Source organism: Podarcis melisellensis, assembly GCF_964234715.1.
Source record: "Podarcis melisellensis genome assembly, chromosome: 6".
In the NCBI taxonomy this organism is placed as follows: Eukaryota; Metazoa; Chordata; class Lepidosauria; order Squamata; family Lacertidae; genus Podarcis; species Podarcis melisellensis.
Window position 1 is genome coordinate 75,058,924 of NC_138538.1, and position 19,454 is coordinate 75,078,377.

The 19,454-nt window shown below is 41.7% G+C and overlaps 1 protein-coding gene and 2 long non-coding RNA genes across 13 annotated transcripts in view; 2 read left to right on the top strand and 1 right to left on the bottom strand.

The window, feature by feature from the left end:
• Positions 1-388: 388 nt before the first annotated feature.
• Positions 389-8,926, top strand: DNTTIP2 (deoxynucleotidyltransferase terminal interacting protein 2). Of its 2 annotated transcripts, none has more exons than XM_081916026.1 (7): positions 389-542; positions 1,862-3,612; positions 4,124-4,259; positions 4,613-4,708; positions 6,159-6,323; positions 7,274-7,383; positions 8,827-8,926. In XM_081916026.1, exons 1-7 carry the CDS (start codon positions 474-476, stop codon positions 8,918-8,920), a joined length of 2,421 nt encoding a protein of 806 aa, XP_081772152.1. In that variant the 5' UTR covers positions 389-473; the 3' UTR covers positions 8,921-8,926. The 2 variants fall into 2 exon arrangements, with proteins under 2 accessions (XP_081772152.1, XP_081772153.1); XM_081916027.1 differs by lacking the exon at positions 389-542 and adding an exon at positions 904-1,191.
• Positions 8,927-9,066: 140 nt separating this feature from the next.
• LOC309372464 lies at positions 9,067-19,128 on the bottom strand. 10 transcript variants are annotated; one of them, XR_014169502.1, is made up of 4 exons: positions 18,866-19,128; positions 11,018-11,535; positions 10,202-10,345; positions 9,067-10,056 (listed from the first exon to the last, which is right to left on the bottom strand). It is a non-coding gene; the product is annotated as an uncharacterized lncRNA (long non-coding RNA). The 10 variants fall into 10 exon arrangements; XR_014169505.1 differs by lacking the exon at positions 18,866-19,128 and adding an exon at positions 11,654-12,848 and having other exon boundaries at positions 10,202-10,327; XR_014169506.1 differs by lacking the exon at positions 18,866-19,128 and adding an exon at positions 11,654-12,848.
• The window catches only part of LOC309372469, a 43,841-nt gene continuing 37,111 nt past the window's right edge, over positions 12,725-19,454 (top strand). The window contains exons 1-3 of the long non-coding RNA XR_014169514.1: positions 12,725-12,856; positions 13,699-13,752; positions 17,595-17,657. This is a non-coding gene — a long non-coding RNA (uncharacterized lncRNA). The remainder of the gene's footprint in view (positions 12,857-13,698; positions 13,753-17,594; positions 17,658-19,454) is intronic.

The window sequence follows — 19,454 nt, forward strand, 5'->3', positions numbered from 1 at the left end:
CCCACCCCCACCTTCAACAGACCTCCTGCCTGCAGACTAAGGGAGCATTATTATCATAATCGTTTGGTTTTTTTTTATTTGATTCCTGTATTGCAGGGGTGAGACTAGATGACCCTCGGGGATCCCTTACACTCTACAATTCTATGATTCTATATACAGCCCAATGCCAAAGGAGGCTTCTGAGCAGAAATATAAAGACCATCAAGATACACAAAAGCGTTGAGACATAAATATCCCATAGTTAAAATGTACGCTAAAACAAGAACATACAAGACAGCAACTAAGAGAACGGAAGAGTCGGGCGGGGGAAGCCCGCGTGTGCGCCGATCTAGGCGAGCCGTTCCGGTCCGGTGCCGCTGACGGGACCGTACGGGGGAGTGGCAAGTTTTCACCCGGAGAACTTAGGAGAGCACACCAACCCGGAAGCGAGCTGAAAGTGGCTTCCTTCCCATGCGTATTAAAGAAGAGAGAAGATGGTGGCCACGCGGCGGGGAGCGCGGCGGAGTGCGCCGGAGAGCAGGGACCACCCTGGAGAAGCAGAGGTGCGAAGGAAGTGGAGAGATATCTAGGGAGAGTGGGCGGGGGGGGGGACAAAGGGGCAGCCGGCCCGAGCGATTCTGTTTCCGGCCCGCGCAGCTCCCGCGCTGGAGTTTGAATGCGCAGACCCCTCAGTCCGTCCGGGAGCGCGCGTAGCCTCCGTGCGCGTGACCGGAGACCGTTGCGCCGCGAGCACTGCCGTGGATCCACTGCGGCGGATCACTGCAGCTCTGATGGCGGCGGCCGCGGGGCTCCTGCCAAAGTCCCCTTGCGTGCCTTGAAGCGGTCTCCCGACCCCCAATCTACTTCAATGTGGGATGGGGAGCAGGGCGGCGCATATGTGTTTTGCATAATGGATATTAAGATGGGCTCGGAGCTGGAGAGATGCGGTGCAATCTGAGGCACCGTTCTGACTGCTGCCTCTCTGAAGGAAAACATTGCAGAGAGGAATCGGATATCTCATGGCTTATTCTTAGTGGGGCTCATTCACCCCATAGAGAAAGCTCTCGAGGCAGGACCACCCTCTGCCTTTAGGAGAGGCAGGGTACAGAGGTGAGAGATTGGGCGGCAAAGCTACCACCGCAAGATACGCCAGCTGTGGTACTGGCTGCCCTCACATATAGCGGAGGATGCTGTCCCATCGCTAGCACTGAGGTAAGATTCAATGGTTTCCATACATAGAAGTAGGGATTGTCATTTTGTTGTTTCCCTCAAGCAGCAAAATGTCTTGAGCTGGCAGTGCTTGCTAGCAGATTGTACCTTGTTGGTTTTATGGGTCCGTTTGTGAGGTAAGTGTAGCAGTATTTTTTAGAATTGCCTATAGCTAGATAGTTGCCATACAGTGTGGATGTGTTGATGATCTAGTTTCTGCAAACTGCATGGTGCATGATGCTACCATAACATTTACAGCCATGGGGACTTAAATAGCACAGCCGTTGTCAAAATGGGACCACAGGAGTCCTTCAGACATAATGATGCTTTCTGGTGTTTTAGTAAAACCCTAAACTGCTGCTGAATTATGCTCCTAAGCAGATGCGTAAGTGTCCTCTTCTCCAAGTGAGAGTTACGGTACATTAAAGCAAACATTTTGGGGGTCTTATCTTTTGAATTGTCTATCAAAAAACTTATAAATGGTTTTTGTTGGCAAGGTAAAACTAAGAAGATGACTTGCTGTGACAATTCGTGTAATATTGTTTCATTCTAACAATAGCTAATGGATTAAAAAGCCACAGTGCCTTGGAATCTGAGAGTGGAGTTTCTCATGTGGCTTTTGCCTGTGGAAATAGCTTTTACATATTACTTAACATTATTCTCTTTCTTACAGCTGGACTCAACGGAAGGCAGCACATCTGTCAGGACAACTAGGAGAAGTAAAGTGAATTTCCCTGCAAAAGTTGTTCCTGAGCCTCCTCTTGAGAAAACAAAGGAGTCTGAAACAAAAATGGATGCGGAGGAGCCTCCGCAAGCGCAGGCGTCTCTGAATAGGAGAAAGGCTGTAAATTTGGCAGACTCAGTTGCTGAACTGCAGGCTGATGGGGATATTTCTGAAGCAGAATCAAATTGCTCCTCTGTGTCTGGCCTTCAGACACCTTTATTTATAAGAATAACAAGAAGGCGGAAAATTGTAGTTCCTTGTCCACCAGAGACGCCCACTAAAAGCAGGCAGAGCAAGAAAGCTCCTCTTAGTGAAGGAAGCAGATGTCAAGAAGATGATGACATATCTGAAGCAGAATCATGTTCTTCCACTGTTTCAGGAGTACGGACTCCAAGTGTTGCAAGAATGACTAGAATTCGGCAAGTCAAGACTACTGTTTCACCAGTGTGTGAGGCCCAAGCTGAAGAAGTTTCTGATACAGAATCATGGTGCTCCGGTATTTCTGCAGAGCAATCTGTCCAGTCTAAACGAATAACCAGGAGCATGGGGCTGAGATTGTCCAAAGAAGCAATGTCTCAGCCTGAAAGAAAAAGTGAAGCTGTGGTGGAAGAAGCAAAACTGACTGACTGCGTAACAAAATCTGAGACTATTGTAATCTCTGATTCAGAGCAACCTACAAATTCTGATTTAGATTTGGACCAAGCCTCATCTCTCTCAACTCTTTTGATAAACGAGAAACCTAGCCCCTGTAAAACAAAGGGCCATTCTGAATCTGTTCTCAACAATGATCCAAAACAGATTGTGTCAAGCAGCCCCCCACGGAAGGCAAGAGAATGCACCAAAAAATCACCTAAAAAAGACAAGACAAATGAGAGGAACTGTGAATCTGTGGGCAGTGTGGAGGTAAAGATAAGACAGGAGAAAGATATCAAGGAGTTTGTCACAAAACAAATGTTAGCTGATGTATATGAAATTGCGGAGAGCACAGAGGAAGTGTGTGATCTAACTTTAGAAAAATCCATAAAGGTAACTAAAAACCAGTCACCTATAAAAAATAATTCGGACATTTCTCCATATGATGACATAAAACCTGATCAATCTAGTATGCCCCTGAAACAGACAACTGCTAATAAAAACAAAAGCAATGTGGAACCCCCAAAAATGGATACTGGAAAGGTTACACAGTATCAAGTAGAAGAGGCAATAGAAGTAGGCAAGCCATCAAAAATAGATAGCCCACAAAAGAATATTATCCAGTCACGAAATATAGAAAGCAACAGTGATGACTGCAGGATTTCTGTTGCAAGTTCAGACAGTGATGGAAGGCAAGATGAACCAGTTGCTGAATCATCTTCACATACAACCAAAACAGGCCATGAAACACATTTGACTGTGTCACTTCTTACAAGTGATGAGAGTGAAGAATCTGAAAACAGTGATTTAGAAGAAATTAATGAAGTAGAAACAATTGCCAGTTCGACAGATACTAATAAAAAAACCACTACCACCTTACATGAATCACATAGTGAAGAACTATTTGTAATTGATAAAACTCCTGGCTTGGACTCCACCAGATCATGGTATTTAGAAGAGAAGGACACAGAAGGTAATAAACAAAGTGAGGAATCCTCTGAATTGGAAGACAGTGAAGAAGAATTTATAGATGAGGAGGAAGATTTAATAAATGAAAATAATAAAATGTAAGTTCTCTCAATGAACTTAGTTATAGTTTATGGAAAGCAGTATTATTAGATGCATGTATCTAGGGCGGAATTGTTTATTGTTTTATAAGGTCTGAGAAAATGGAAGCAGTGGCAGACATGGATTGTCTGATGATACATGATTTCTAGTTTTCCAGGGAATAGTCACCATGGAGTAGGGGCAAAAAAGCTGCTTAAAAGTTACTGTAAACTAGGCTGTTGACAGTCCGTGGATTTGCCATATGCATTTCAGCTGCTTTTAAAGAGCTTTCTGTTGGGAGTGTACAACCTTCGTATATTCTGTTGAAAGCCTCTGTTGCAGCTCACATGCCTTAGGGAAAAGTTAAAACTTCAGTTAAAGAGTTGTCTGCATGTTCCTATGTGAAGGAGTTAATAGGTGTGTTAGTGCTTTCGAAACTGATTTGGTTTGCTCACTTAAATATTTTTCTGTAATAAGCTTTAGAAGGTGGTGTCAAAATGCGTGTAAATTAAACATTTCTTTTTCTTCTAGTTTATCATTTTCAAGCAGCATTGATCCTGGTCTAAATGTTAAAAACCTTGGAGGCTCATATATTAGTTTTGATGCAGGAAAGCAGAGATCTGGCTTTCATGGAGTTGTGCCACTAAAGGAGAAAAAGAAAGATGAGGTAAAGTACCCAATGTTCACTGTCGTGCTAAAAGCTGGGTTAGAAAGAAGCCCTCAATAAAACATTGAAGGAATCTACTCCTTGTTTTTGCCAGAAAAACTGCATTTCCCAGATTTTCTTTTCTTTGATGCTTCTTTCTCAGCTTAACTTCTGAACTGTTCTGTGATTTCTACAAGTCCTATTGAGCCACTCTCATCAGTAACCTTCCTGTGACTCAGTTTTTTGTCCTGACCTAGTCCTTAGGGAGCTTAACTTTTATTGTAACTGCAGTTTTCAAGTTTCCTAAAATTTATTTTGTATTTTGTCTGCTTAGCACTGTGTAGTAATTATGCTACTTTAATATACCCTTATAGCTTTTGAAAAAGAGTGTTATAACTCCAGATTTTGAAAAAAATGAATCTGTTCCACCTTTAAAGGAATCGGTCCACCAGCTGAAGAAACAACGTAGGGTAAGTAGAGGGTCACTGAGCAATGCTCAATGCTACAAGAATTGGGCTGACTTTATAGCTCTCTGAGGGCATGTAAGCACTCTTCACTTCACTTCTCAGCTTAGTCTGCCTTACAATGATTAGATAATGGGATTATTATTATTATTATTTAATTAGTATAGCGCCCTTCATCCAAAGATCACCAAGCGGTTCACAACATAAAAATACAAAACAAGAACACAAAAAGCAAAACAATAACCCCCTCTTCCACAAACACATTTAAAAGGCCATAGAATGTTTAATCAGCCAAAGAGTGGTGACATATAAGCTTTTCTGAACTTCTTGGAAGAAGAACAGAAAATATGACAAATGAAAGATGAAGGTTGATAATAACAGGCTCTTCCTTTTTAAAAGAACTCTTCAGCCCTTGAGCAAAATGCCAGCGAAATCAGACTCAATCAAGTGCTCCTTAATGTTCATGTGGTTGCATGTGACAACTGTAACACTGAATCAGTAGGTCTTTTTTACATGTTAGCCTGTGAAATCAGACAGCAGCATGTGAAGACTTAAGAGCACATGGGTGCCAGAAGAAAGGGGCTTGCCAAGAGATTATGATTCCTGAAGAGACAAGAGGACTCAAGGGCTTTAGGATGGGTGTGGGGAACCATGCAAGAGTAAGAGGCAATAGCTTAGAGGAGAACAAAAAGGTGAAAGCTTAAGATTGGATGTTTGTGGATATTTGAGGGAACAGAGGAGGAAGTAAGCTTCATGTGGAAAATATGGATACACTGAATGAGGAAAGAGTGATACTGCACATATAGTGATGTCAGCTTGTAAGTGTGGGTTACTTAATGTTACAGGAGCTTTTGGGGTATTTGGGTTTAATTTGGCACTAAAGCGTAATATGAAACTGAGATCTATTAACTTGAAACATTAGTTAAAGTTTAAAGGCTAATAACAGAGTCTGACTTCAGCCCATAGATGCTGTATTTCCATGCCCACTGCTGGATGGTGGTAGAAAGCTGTATTATCAAAACATTGTCAGAGGAAATCCAAAGCTTTATCTATATGGGGATAACACACATGCACACTCATTCACATCCACACACTACTTAAACTCCTTACCCACTTCTTACCCGTATAATTTCTAAAGTGCTTCTTTACTTTAAAAATAACATATGAAGACCTTGGTAAACTAATAATGTTGGTTTAGATAGTTACAGTTGCTTTTTTAAAAAAATCATTTAAGCCTATTTAAATATAAGGAAAATGTTTGAATATTGTGAAAACTGCCTTAATGTAAAGCTCTAAACGTTAGGATAATCTTTTGTTATATGTCCAGCTTCTAACACTTTTCATCATAAAACTTGCTTGCAGTTCTTAACTAGCTGACCTTATTGCATGAAAATGCAGTTGTTTATTAGCAAGTGGACAAATACTGAACTGCTGTTTCTTGGTGTGTTGAATACAGGCAGAGCGAGAGAAAACAACAGGCAATGGTTGGTTTGGTATGAAAGCCCCAGAAATGACTGATGAATTGAAAAATGACCTTAAGGCTCTGAAGATGAGGGCAGCCATTGATCCTAAGAGATTTTATAAAAAGAATGACAGAGAAGGTCTCCCCAAATACTTTCAGGTAAGAAAATGAAGATATTTTCAACTGGTTTTGGGTTTCTGCTACACCACGCTGAAGTTAAGCATACTTTGGAACATACTGACCATTATCTACTTTCCTTAGGTAACAAATTTTGTATGTGCATGTCACCTTAAGAATTAATCACAGCATTAAAATATGATCCAAAATTTGGGCTTATTGTATTCCAGCATATATCTTCATTCAGTCATTCACAGTTGCATTCCATTTGCTTAGCATAATGCTTTTTGCCTCCTGACTTTCAAATGTAGTATGCACAAAACATTTCTGTGTTCTTTTTTTTCATTGCTACTGCTTGAAAAAGAAAGTGCATGGCTCCCTGCTGTGTCCAAAGCTTCACTCCTTGTATATCTTTTTATTGTAGCCAGTTACTAGAGTCCAGAGTATATATAAGCAATAGTAAGTAGATGGTACAGTGGGGCTGCATTGCTCACCAGACCTCCTGATGGCTGAGTCCCTGCGACACACAAGGGGAGGGGAGTTGGTGGCTCTGCCAGTGTATTTGCATTGCACTGACATTACCCCCACCCCACTATGCAGCAGCAACTCGACCACTGGGATATTACAGCTCCACAATGCTGTCCATCACTACAGATAAGCATACTGAAGAGTCAAATGGATTCAGCTGAACTTGCACCATTATTTGAACTTAAATTCTGTAAACATGTTTAATTGTGTTCTAGATTTATGAATCTCCCCCTAAGATGGGCTGAATAAAAGTGTCTTAGCATGCTGCTTTTCTTTCTTTTATATCAAAAACTTTTCTGGATATTGCAAGTTCTTCACTGTGTTGTATGTATTTAGCAATTGTGCTTGAGACTGTAGTATGTACTGGGCATCACTGCTCTTTGTTTGTCCAGTGACCCCTCTTTTGTAAAAATAGCCCTTCAAGTGTATGTAGCAATAAAATATCTTCTATTTTCTTTTCTCAGGTTGGAACTGTTGTGGATTCTCCAATAGACTTCTATCATGCCCGAATTCCCAAGAAAGAGAGGAAGAAGAACATAGTGGAAGAACTTCTGGCAGATTCTGAGTTTAGAAGGTATTTGGAATGAATTTCAATTGAAAACTTTATACAAGCAATGTGGTGATGTCAAAGAGTGTGTTAAGGTTTTACTAGCAATATCTGGTGGACCACATTACTCCCATATGATCTTGTGCATTTAACATCGGAGGCCCTGCTATGCATCCCAAACACTTTCAGAAGCATAGTCGGTTGGAATTTGTGGCACAGGGCCTTGTCCATTTCAGTGCTCAGATTATACTGAAACTGTGTCCCTAGAGATTGTGGTTAGCTGCCTCTCTCTTATGGTTAGGTGTTCTGTTGATACCTTTTAAAGTGTACTTTCCCATCCTATAAACTTAATTAGTTTATCCTGCTTTTAGTCCTACTATATGTTACATTTTTAAAGTAATTTTGGGGTTGTGTTTTTATTGCTTTGATGTCACGTGAGTAAGTGCTTTGTGTATTTATAAAGAAAAGCAGGGTAGGTTTCTTTATTTTTAAAACTGCATATTCATGGATGCAGGAGAAAAAGACAATCCTGAAAAGTCGGCAGAGATACTTCATCTCTTTGGGGTGTTCCCAGTGTGCAAGCAGAATGGACCTATGCTCACAGTGGAACTTCACTTTTCTCTCCTCCCCTCATGAGTGCCATCAGAATCTGGTACAGTAGGTTGGAGCAGATTTTGAGGGTGAATGGGGAGCTGCAGTGCAGAGATGAATGTGATCCCCTTTGAACAAGCATCTAGTTATGCAACATTGGATTCCAATATCTTTGTAAGAATTGCATATTGTGGTTCATACTGCATGTTGTAGTAGCATCTTGCTTGCCTGTTAAGACAGAGCCCATTTTCTTCCTGTTTTAAGGTATTTATGTTGGAGAGACAATATTGAGATTGGGACATGCATGATGGTTCAGTGCTGCCCATTCAATCTCTTGTTAGGGTGTTTGAAAAACAGTATTTATGTTTAATTTTAATCAATTAATGAGTGTAATTTCAGTTGTGACTACTAGAATTGGCATCATAGCATAGCTGTTTTTATACTAATATAAAACTAAGCTGTTGGCTATAAAAATATTCCCTTTTTAAGTTTCTTGGAACTAGTTTTATTCTTAAAAACCATCTAAAATCTTTTCTCAGTTTTATTGTAGCTAGTAGGATTATACCAGGGGTCCTTCTAGTCCTGAATTCTGTTTGTAACAGTGGTTAGCCACATGTCTTCAGGACGTTCACAAGGAGGGTATGAGGCAACAGCTCTCTTCTGGTGTTTGTTCTGGTACTCAAATGCACCAGCATTGAATACCATGGTTCATTTTCTCTATCATGGTCAACAATAATGGCTATTATTAAATTAAATCAAATCTATTTTTTGGTTTGGTCTATAACTGATGATAGTCACTACACTGCTTAAAGTTACTTTGCACCTGCATATTTTTAATGTATGTTATTCATACTTTATAACATTATTTATCTTGTTCAGATATAATAAAAGGAAGTATCAAGACATCCTTGCTGAAAAATCAGCCCTCGCAGCAGGCAAGAAGTATCGGAAGAAGAAAAAATTCCGCACATAGCTTTAAGGGGGGGGCTGAACTTAAATTCCCTGTTGAATATTATATATATAAGATTTTGCAACTACTGGACTTATCTTATCAGGAAGAAGAGGACAAGGCCGGTCCTAGTTTTCCAACAATATCTTGGAAGTGGAATTGAAATATGTAAACCGCTTTGAGGTTTTCTTTACAAACAAGCAGTGCATAAATTTTGTGAAACAAAATAAATAAAAGATGATGGAACTAACCTTCAGAAAGAAAAAGATAAACTTATGCAAGATTAAGCATTCTGAATATATATGGGTCAATTAAATAAAAAACGACAATTCTAATATAAACTTAAAAATCTTAAAATGAAAATTTGTGATGTTGGCATAGAAAAGTGTAAAACCTATGTGTGCTTCCCCATTAAAATATTTCTAAGAATTCACAATCAGGTGACAATGCATTATATTCACCAATGAATTTAAGAAAATTTATTTTCTTATGGAAATATTGTGAAGGTATGCTCTGGAAAAGGTAGGAATTCAATATCACAGTCTTCTGATCATTCTGGCAGCACATTTCAGCTTGCCAGACAAAATGATCTGCCTTTTCCTTCCTGCTCCTGAAGTGCTGTTTTGGGTGTTCTCCCAACCCACCCACCCCAACCAATTGGGGAGAGAGCCTGGGAGAGAAGAGGGGGAAGACCTCATTGCAGAAGTTGCTGCACAGGGCTTCAATTGATGGGACTCAGATGAATCCTGACCCGAGTTCTATAAATGAATATGAATGTGAATATGAAGGTCAAAGATAGTACCCTCTTTCAAGGTAAGACTTCATATTTAAAAGGGATAATGATCGAAACATTTTAAATGGGCTGTTCACATAACTCATTTCAGCTCAAAACAAAATGACATTACACTAGGAATTATTATGGTGTTAACAGGAATTTTAAAGATTTTTCATGTCACCAGTAAGAGTGGTATCTAGCACTTTGGGCCCCACTAATCCACTACTACACCACATTGACTCTCCGTCCTAGTCTTTCACATCAAAAGCAGTAAGCAATGTGATCCCAGTACCTTCTTGGCAGCCTTCAACTTGCTGCAAAACTTTTTGAGTCATTTGTTTTCCCATTTTTTTCGGTGGGTAAATGATTTTCATAAGGTCAAACTCTGTTGATGAAACAACGAGAAAGGTCAGAAGGAAAGTAAAATAATAACCATTTCCCTTCCAAAGGAGTACCTGCCTCCTCCTTACCCAATTAGTGAGATTCTCACTGGCCACACAATAATTTCCACTCAGAAGAAATTTCCTCACCTGAAGTATCTGGATCAGTCATGTCCGTCCCCTGGTCATTGGGCCTGATAGATTACTCTTATTTCTGGTTCCTTCTTTGAGATCATGGGATAGACTTTGCACTACCTGCAGCACATCTTGAAGAGGCTGTGTAGCCGTTTCAACCTAAGACAAGGGAGAGAATGTGATAAACTGGTTTGTAGTACCTGCACTGAAACTACTGTGGAAGGAGTACAATCCATCTGGGAATGTTAGCTTCTGCTTACCATTGTATTCTGTTTGTATTTAGTTCAACTTACAGGGCTTTGCTAGTGAACTATCCCAGCTCCTGAACTCTAGAAATAGTGGTCAGACTTCACAAGTATTTTTAACGCATTTGCGGTAACCCTTCTACAGAAAACTGTAAAAGGACTTGTTTTATTGTCTTACTGTTATTCTCCCAGATGGGTTGAGAGTGTACTTCTTGGTGATGACTCCCATTTTGCTTTAAAATGTTTAACATCGCCAAATTATCCCTCCACACAGGCAGTGATGCAACACTGTTCATTGAACCTCATGAATATTTGGGACATTACATAAGCTGTCTGATCAGCAGAAAGTTGTTCATACAAAGAGATTCTTTTAAAATATCTATAAATAAAAAGAGGGCCCACTTAGTGTGCCAGCTTCAGTTCTCCTTTCCCATTGAAAATATCCACAGCTTTGGCTTGTCTGCCCAAATAGTTGAAAGAGCTTTTATTCTCTCCCTTGGGTCTGGGAAGGTCAAATGGTTGCTGCTAAATAAGGATTGCAATCCATTTCTCACAATTTCCGTGGCCCCTAGCAAGGCAAGCTAACCTTGAAGTCCTCAGCGCTAATTCTGCATGCGGCACTCTAGAACTGATGATGTTGGCATCTGTTTGGAAGAATATGGAAGAGTGCGCCTTCAGGATAAGTCAAACCGTTGGAGAGTTACAGTGTCTGCTGTGGCTGCAGATACCGAGACAGGAGAGACGTGTTTTCTCACAGCTGAGGCAGATGAAAGCATCTGGTTGTGCTGCTGCAGAGGCACCATGGCGTTTCTTCTTTCTGCGCTCCTCCTAGCAGTCATCCCTCGTCTGGTCACTGCTGTGGATACACGACCTGACATAGCCTTCTCCAGGCGATGGGATTATTCCCACTGGTGAGGTTGATGTTGCTAGCCTTCCTGTCATGTTTGCCGACATCTTTGGCCTGCCAGTGCCCTAAAGCCAGACGCCCTTGGGGATCCTGCCATCTTCCGTTCTGTGCACAAGACCAAGCCAGCGTAGACGTCGCTGAGACAGAAATGTGAATGTGCTTGGAATGTGCACACAGCCCTTGCCAAAAAGTTTTAACTGAGAGAAATGAACAAAAGCAGCCTTTAAATAGGATAAAAAACGCACCAGCATCATGCTGCCCTATTTCTGTAACCCGTCTCTTTGTTCACATGCATGCTTTCCTTCCTTTTCTTACCGGAGAGCAAGACTTGGCGGGTCTTACTTCTGAGGTGGCATTATGAGGGCCACTTGCTCACATACAAAAAAAAGATCCTGGGTGGGAGACCAGGGCTCATATCCCCCCCCCTCAGCCCACCTTGAGTCAAACACGTCCCCCGGTCCCCGCGCTTTCTCTGCCTAACCTACCTCACAAGGTCGTTGTGAGGTACTAGGAAGAGAAATGCCCTTTTAAAAAAATGTGTGTCTCTTTTGGGGGGGGTGTAATTGGGTTATTTTTAGTCTGACTTTGTGGTTTTTATGTTGATCCTTTTATGTGAACCGCCCTTTGAGACCTCCGGGTATAAGGGCGGTATATACAGTAAATTCAATAAATAATAAAGAACCACCTGCTGCGCCGCTTCACTCCTTGGAGCTGCGGGGGCGAATATTTTTATTTTTAAAAAATAATGTAAGCAAAAGAAATGAATAACTGCTTCTAGGCTTTTGGGGGAGATGCTGTCGAAACAGTAAACTCCTGCGCCACTTTGCCCCGGCCGCGCGGGTAAAGCCGTGGCAGTTGCCTCAGGCCAGCCTTGCTGAGGCGGCCATGAGGCGGCTCTTCCTTCCCCTCTCAGCCTTGCAATGGCGGCGCAAGGCAGGCGAAGAAGCGGATAGCCAGGGGCGAGTTTTGCGGGGACTCGTAAGGGTTTCCCTCCTCATTCCGGCAGTCGGAGGAACCGAGTGTAGCCGGGCGCAGCGAGGAATCCGCCCCATTTTGGCTCTGGGGAAGGCGGGCTTTTGGCGCTCTGAAGTGACTCGGCCTCCCTCGCCCCTCCGGCCGCGGCCTTTTCTCCCCTCAGACTCGGCCGGCTTGCTAAGGCAACGCCTCCCTCCTGAGGGGAAGTCCGGAGTCGGCGCTGTGTAAGCTAAAGGAAAGGGTTCGCGCTGCTGGCCTTCACGGCAAGCTTTCGCCGCCTCAGCAAATATTTATCCGATTTTAATACGCGGAACTGCTTTCCGTAAAAAAAAAAAAGAAGTAGGCGAGAAAAGCGGAGCAAAACGAAACAAAAATTCTCCCTGCGACTCCGCCGGGACTCGAACCCGGAACCTTTGAATCCCTTCAACCCTCTAGAAGTCCAATGCGCTATCCATTGCGCCACGGAGCCACCTGTTGGATTCTTTGTACATTCGCTATACAACCCACAGAAAGACTTCGTCCTGTCCTTCGCAGCAGGAAAGGGTGTGTTCCATTGCTCTTTTAAAACTGAATTATGTCGTGGCGCCACAAAGAAAAGTTGCTCTTATTTTTTCCTTGCGAGTTTTAAACAGCTCATGGAACTAATTTCCATATTAAGTATGAACTTCAGCTGAAATCAATACTACTCATTATTTCAGGGCAGAGCTGCCAAGGACACCCTTAAAACAAATATTTATTGTGTACCAGAGCAGCATGTAGATATACTTTACTTTTTTTTACTATGTTACTAGAGTTGACTAAATTCATTGTGGATTAAATAAAAAGAGGGTTATATCTACTCACTGTGGGAATTGAACCATGTAGTGCTTCTAGTAAATAATTTTGCTGATCGGATCATTTCAAGCCTATTGAATCTTATAATATTACTTTTTCATTATGGTTGTGTCTTTAAATATCATTTGAAAATATTTAGCAATTGTTCGCCTGTATTTTCCAGTTTTTTATAAAAACGTTGAACTGGTGAGAGAGAATAATAAAGTAGTGTCTTTCACTGGACTAATTTATTGCGGCATAAGAATATGCAAGCTCTTTGATTACACAGAACTCTTCACCAATGGAAAGATGAATAATTCTCAGTATTTTTTTTGCTAGAAGTCATTGGGTTTTTAAAATTAAATGCAGATTATTTTTAAACACTTCCTAAAACTGTCGATCATTTAAGGAAGCAATTCAATCATTTCATGCTTCAATTCCATGTAGAATTATGCACTAATTTAGGAGTTATTTTTGTGTGTGTGGGTCAGATCCTTTCTTAAAAGGCCACTATTTTCCAAAGTGCACGAAATAACTTTCACTCATCACCAGTAACTTTCCTCTCTTTACAGTGAATCATTGGCAGTCCATTTTGCCCACACCTTTTGCCAAGAGACATCAATTCAGTAAGTCATAATTTTATCTACCTTTTCTGTGGGGGTGGGGTGGAATTGATTGATCAGTCACCCCTCCACTTCAATAAGTTTTCTTGAAACAAACATATGAACCTGCTTGGGTTTTGAGATTATATTTCTACAGTACCAGGTTTCCATGCAGCCTCGAGAGATGCTTCACTGAAGATGAACATCCTTGATCTAGCCCAAGATACCTATACCTTACTTCCAGAATAAACTTTACAGGCACACTCTGCATCAGTTACCAGCCTCTGAGGACTCTTTAAGTGTAACACTGCCAGTTAAAGTTGGGGATTTTTATTTGATTGCATCAAAAAAACATTAATGTGAATTCTTCCAGATTTTCATGCTAAACATACCCCTTATTTCTCATTTCTCATTCACCAGTAGATGGCACTGCTGGAAGTAAAATAAAATAGCATGTACAATAAACATTATTTCCCAAAAATCATTTCTCCCCACCCCTTTGCATGACTGTCATGGTCAGTACCAGCTATATGAATGACACAATTTCTCTTCTGCACCCCTAGATAAAAGGAGAGAAGGAAGTTCTGGCAAGGGGCTAAAGATGAGCATGAAAGTGTTCCCATATTAAGTCAATTAAAGGGTATCTGCTAGCAACAATAGGCAATATCTGTGCCTGAAACTCTGGAGAGCAGCTCCTGCTCAGGCCCTAGCTTCACTGAAAACACGAGTCAATTTTATACCACTTTAATTATCATAGAGTCTCCCCAATGTGATGGAAAAAGCAGCAGAAACAGCTCAAAAAACTTAAAATCACTACGGGGGGGGGTAGGTTTGCCCTCAAAAGCTCAACAATTTGTGTTTGTTCTCCAAAAAAGGCTTTACAATTTTCATTGATTTCTTTTTTAAAATGCTCAACAATTTTGCAATTTTACTTTATGAAATATGGCAACCCTAGACAGATCAGGTATGTTGCTGAACTACAACTCCCATCATCCCTGGCTATTGGCCACAATTGCTGGAGCTGGTGGGAGTTGTAGTTCAGCAATATCAGGAGAGCCGAAGTTTCCCCACATTTGTGATAGAGCAAAGTGTATTCACGTGCTCAAGAGGAGAATAGCCTTGCTTTGGTTGGACAGCCATGCAGCTCTGTGCTTCCTATCTTATTTTTTAAAGAGATATATCATAGATAGGAAACCTGTGGCCCTCAAAGATCGTAGATTGCAACTCCCATCAGCCTCAGTCAGATGACAGGAGTTGTAGTATGTTCTTATTGAACTCCAGGTTTTTCTAGAACAGGGTTTGAAAATGTGTAGAGCAGGGATGGGGAACCTATGGCCTTTGCAGTTATTGTTGGACAAGTTCCCATCTTTCCTGACCATTGACCATACTGGCTGGGGCTGATGGGAAGCGGAGTCCAACACTGTCTTGAGGGCCAAGGCTTCTTCAGAAGTTCCTTGATCAAGAGGTTAATGGAGCAAGGTCATTAATCTCTGTTATCACCTTACCCTCACTTGTGCAGTGTGGCGCACACAGACATAAATAAACTTTAAAGTATTTGTGGGTTGGGAGCAGAAAACATTGCAAGACAATCTGCCTGTGTGCTTAGAAGAATAAAGACTCCTGGTTTTTTGTTTTACAAAGGCAAGCAGAATTTTCTTTTTTCCGTTAAGTGTGAGGCTTCCCACTTTTCCCCAGTCTGTCAGTCCCAGAGCCTGCCAGTCATTCCAAGCCCATTTCCATCCATGTGAGAAATATGTATCTCTTTCGGAGACACTAACAAAGCTCTTCACAGGGATTTTTAAGAGCTAGCCCTGGGAATTGGCTGAGGGTGTGTGAAAATAGGCATCATATTTTCTGTGACTATCACCTTCATCCTTAGAGGCAGCTGCTACATGGAAAAATCTAGCCTACAGGGATGGGTACCGTACCTTAGTTTTTAAAGATTTGCTGATAAAATTGGCCAAAAAAAAAAAACCCACAAAAAAACAGCCTAGCAAGATGCCACAGAACAGAGATTGAATTTTATAATTAGTAAATAGGTGATTGTGTCATCTGTGTATAACAGTGTGTTGGTGAATATGTGAGCCCACTGTAATTTTGGCTAAATACTTTGGATGTTTACTATGTCTAGCCAGACATACTATATGTGGAAAGGAGAGGTCTGTGGAGTGGGGGAGACAGGAGAAGACAGGATCAAGCCTTTGCATGACAATGAGTGGATAGTAGCAACCTCTGCTAATAAACTATTTGTGCCTAAGACTATGACCCTACAATTTCTTACAGAAGTGAATAAAAGGTAAAGGTACTCCTGCCCATATGGGCCAGTCTTGCCAGACTCTAGGGTTGTGCACTCATCTCACTCTATAGGCCGGGAGCCAGCGCTGTCCGCAGACACTTCCTGGTCATGTGGCCAGCGTGGCAAGCTGCATCTGGCGAGCCAGCGCACCACACGGAACGCTGTTTACCTTCCCGCTGGTAAGCGGTCCCTATTTATCTACTTGCACCCAGAGGTGCTTTCGAACTGCTAGGTTGGCAGGCACTGGGACCGAACAATGGGAGCGCACCCCGCTGCGGGGATTCGAACCGCCGACCATACGATCAGCAAGTCCTAGGCGCTGAGGTTTTGTCCCTACAGAAATGAATAAGGCCCATTTAATGAAGTGGTCTTATTTCCCAGTGAACATGCAAGATCAGTTTGCTTTAGTAGTTAATGCTGAAGATCAGGTGGTAGAATCTTATTCTAGGAGTTTGTATCCCTCTCTTCTGCCACAAAGGGGCAAACCCCCAGATGCTACACAGAAGACCAGCTGTTTAAAAATTAACAGCAGTTGTCAGGGTGTGTGTGCACTGGGACCATGGTGTATGTAGGAGGGAGGCTTGACTTTTCCCATGTACCCTAGACAACCCAACTAAAATCTTTCCCCGAAGCTGTTATTTGCTCCTTTTGTATGATCCCTGTAAAGGAAAACTAACTGATATCTTACTGGTAGCTATCAATTTCTTCTACCGGTCAAGAAGCAGATTCAGGGATTAGTTTTTAATCAGGGGGAATGGCATGAGGCAAGTGATTAAATCATTCCATGGTTGCAGTTGGACAGGACAGATAGCTTTTTAAAAGATTATTGCAGGCCTAAATTAATTGTTTCTTCTGTTTAATTTTGTTTGCTTGTTTCTTTTTTATTGATTTATGCTTTCAACATAGATTACACTACGTTAGTATAATACAAATCAAGAAAGAAAAAAATAGAACCTCAAAATCTGAACAAGCTAATTGAGACAGTAGCGGAATCCCAATGGAATCAAGATTCTTAAAAGGCCCACTTAAAGAATAATTTCACTGTCCACCACATTTGAGAATCCCCCTTCTCGGTCACTCACCTCAGATAGCAGTGGGATCTTTTAGGAGACCTAAACTTAAATGAAAGTAGCAGGCAGGCGCCTACGGAGGGAGGGAATGGAGAGATCTGAGATATTTTGCTCCCAAACTTTATAGGGGAAAAGGTGGGAAATTATAGATAGATGACAAACAGACAGACAGACAGACAGACAGTCAAAGCCAGCATCTTGAATGAGCCAGTGAATGAGATTCTGCTTTTTTCAAAAAAAGTGAATGGAATTGTTTCCAGTAAATCCTGCCATCCCCATGGGGTTTCCTTCTTCTCTTATTGTGAAAGATTTGCCCCAAACTATAAAACTACACAAGCAAAACATATTTTAAAAAATCTACAACAGCAATCTGAAAAGTGAGTGCTTATCTCATTCATATATCTATATCTATCCAGAAAACTGCAAATGTGTGCTGAACATTTATGATTGCCTGACTGTGTGCTTTTGTGTACCTCCTTTGCAGGATTTTTTTTTTTAAGGTATGCGCACAGTTGTCTGCATTCAGCTACCTAATTGGCATAATAAAATCAATAACTTAGAAGGTAGGGGCGAACAACAACAGTAACACCGTTTGTGGTGTGAACAGGAAAGATGGTGGTTGCTCCTTATATAGAAATTCAAATACATATTGGTGTGGACTATTTAAATCTTATTTAATTGCGGAAAAATGTGGATTAACACACAAATGATGCTAAAATGTGGTCAAGCCCATAATGCATAGTGTGGGCCTCAGAATATTAGTCCACCTAGCCCAGATATGGCCAGGGTGAATGTTCCCCAAGGTCACAGCAAGCATCCTGTTCCTTGAGATCCTTTTAAATTGCAGAAGCCTGGGACCTTTGACATGCAACACAAGTGCTCTCTGCCATTAAACTTCAGTACAGTCGTGCCTGGTGTCCATTGGGATGCAAGGCAGGAGCCCAACAGTAGGGGGAGCGAGAACCAATAAGTAGTAGAGCCCAACTAATTCTGGCCTTGTCTCAATCTTCCTCCTAGCCAGTTTTCACAAATGTAGCGCTGAGACTAAGGAGGAGGTAGCTCATTGCCAATGTCACACTCTGGATGGGACGGAAGTAAGAAAGTAAGCAGGTGGGGGCTGGCTGAAGGCAGACTGAGGTTGTAGCGCAGTGCCCTATTAATCCTAATGGACTATCCTCCACTGCAAAAGGAGGTGTCAAAAAAGACCAGTGCCTGTTCCCCAAGTCTGGTGAAAGTCTGCTGTGCATTCTACACCCACACAAGGGCTGTACAGACATCCTTGTTGGGGCTGAGGACCAGTCTGAAAACCCCTGATATATGTAGAATGTAGGGGTCTGGTAGGAACACACCTGATTCCTGCATTCCTTTATATTGCCTTGTAGCTGAGCCTCATATCATTATTCAGTCTCTGGGTTCAGATCCTCTTTATAATGCCCTGCAAGCCTTTTTGCGAATTGTACCGTCTATCTGCTTTGTCACACCTTTCCCTTTAACCTGCTGCTTTTGATCAATATTTTACATCTTGTCCCGGAAAGGTGGGCAGAAACAAAAGTGAGGATGATAAGACCACCGCTGAAGGGCAAGTGGGAGAGGAAGTAAAAAATAGTTTCTGGTGTCCTTTAAAATGCACCTGCATAAAATGTGCTAGGACTAAAGTTCACCCTGCCATTACATAAAAAAAAAAAACTTCGCACAAAAAGGTACGAGAACCAAGCTCCAAAAATAGCAGCAAAAGCTACTGCAGCTGAAAGCAAATTGGGAAAACTCTTACCTTTTTTTCTCCAATGCCTTCCTAATGCGGCGTTCTCCCTTCCCCTCCTTCATCCATGCACTCTGTGAACGGTTTGCACATACTAAACAAGGACTGTGGTGGAGACAGTGGTGCACTGCGGCGAGCAAAAGGAAGTCATTTGGATCAGCGATGTGAAAAAGGGAAGAAGGGAACAATCTGTGATCAAACAATCTGGGCGACTTTCTCCACTCGATTGCATCTTCGCAGGGCATAGCATAAATCTGACAGGGAATCCAGCCCAGTATTTATTTCAGGAGAGCAAATGGAGTTGGCAAGACAAGTTGTGTGTGTGTGTGTGTGTGTGTGTGTGTGTGTAAGGCATCGATTTGATACTTTATTGTGCATTTGTTTGTTTGTTCATGGATCTATTTCTCTATATAAGTGCTTTCAATGTCAACGTCCGTGGGGCATTACAGCATAACATAAACAAAAAGAAAAACGGTCCCTCTCCTGATGAGCATGCAATCTAAATTTAGACACGAGGGGAGATAGCAAAAGAAGGAGGGAGAGCCATACCATAGGAAATGAGCAGGTACTGTTCACAGACTGAGGCTGTGTACGTGTTACT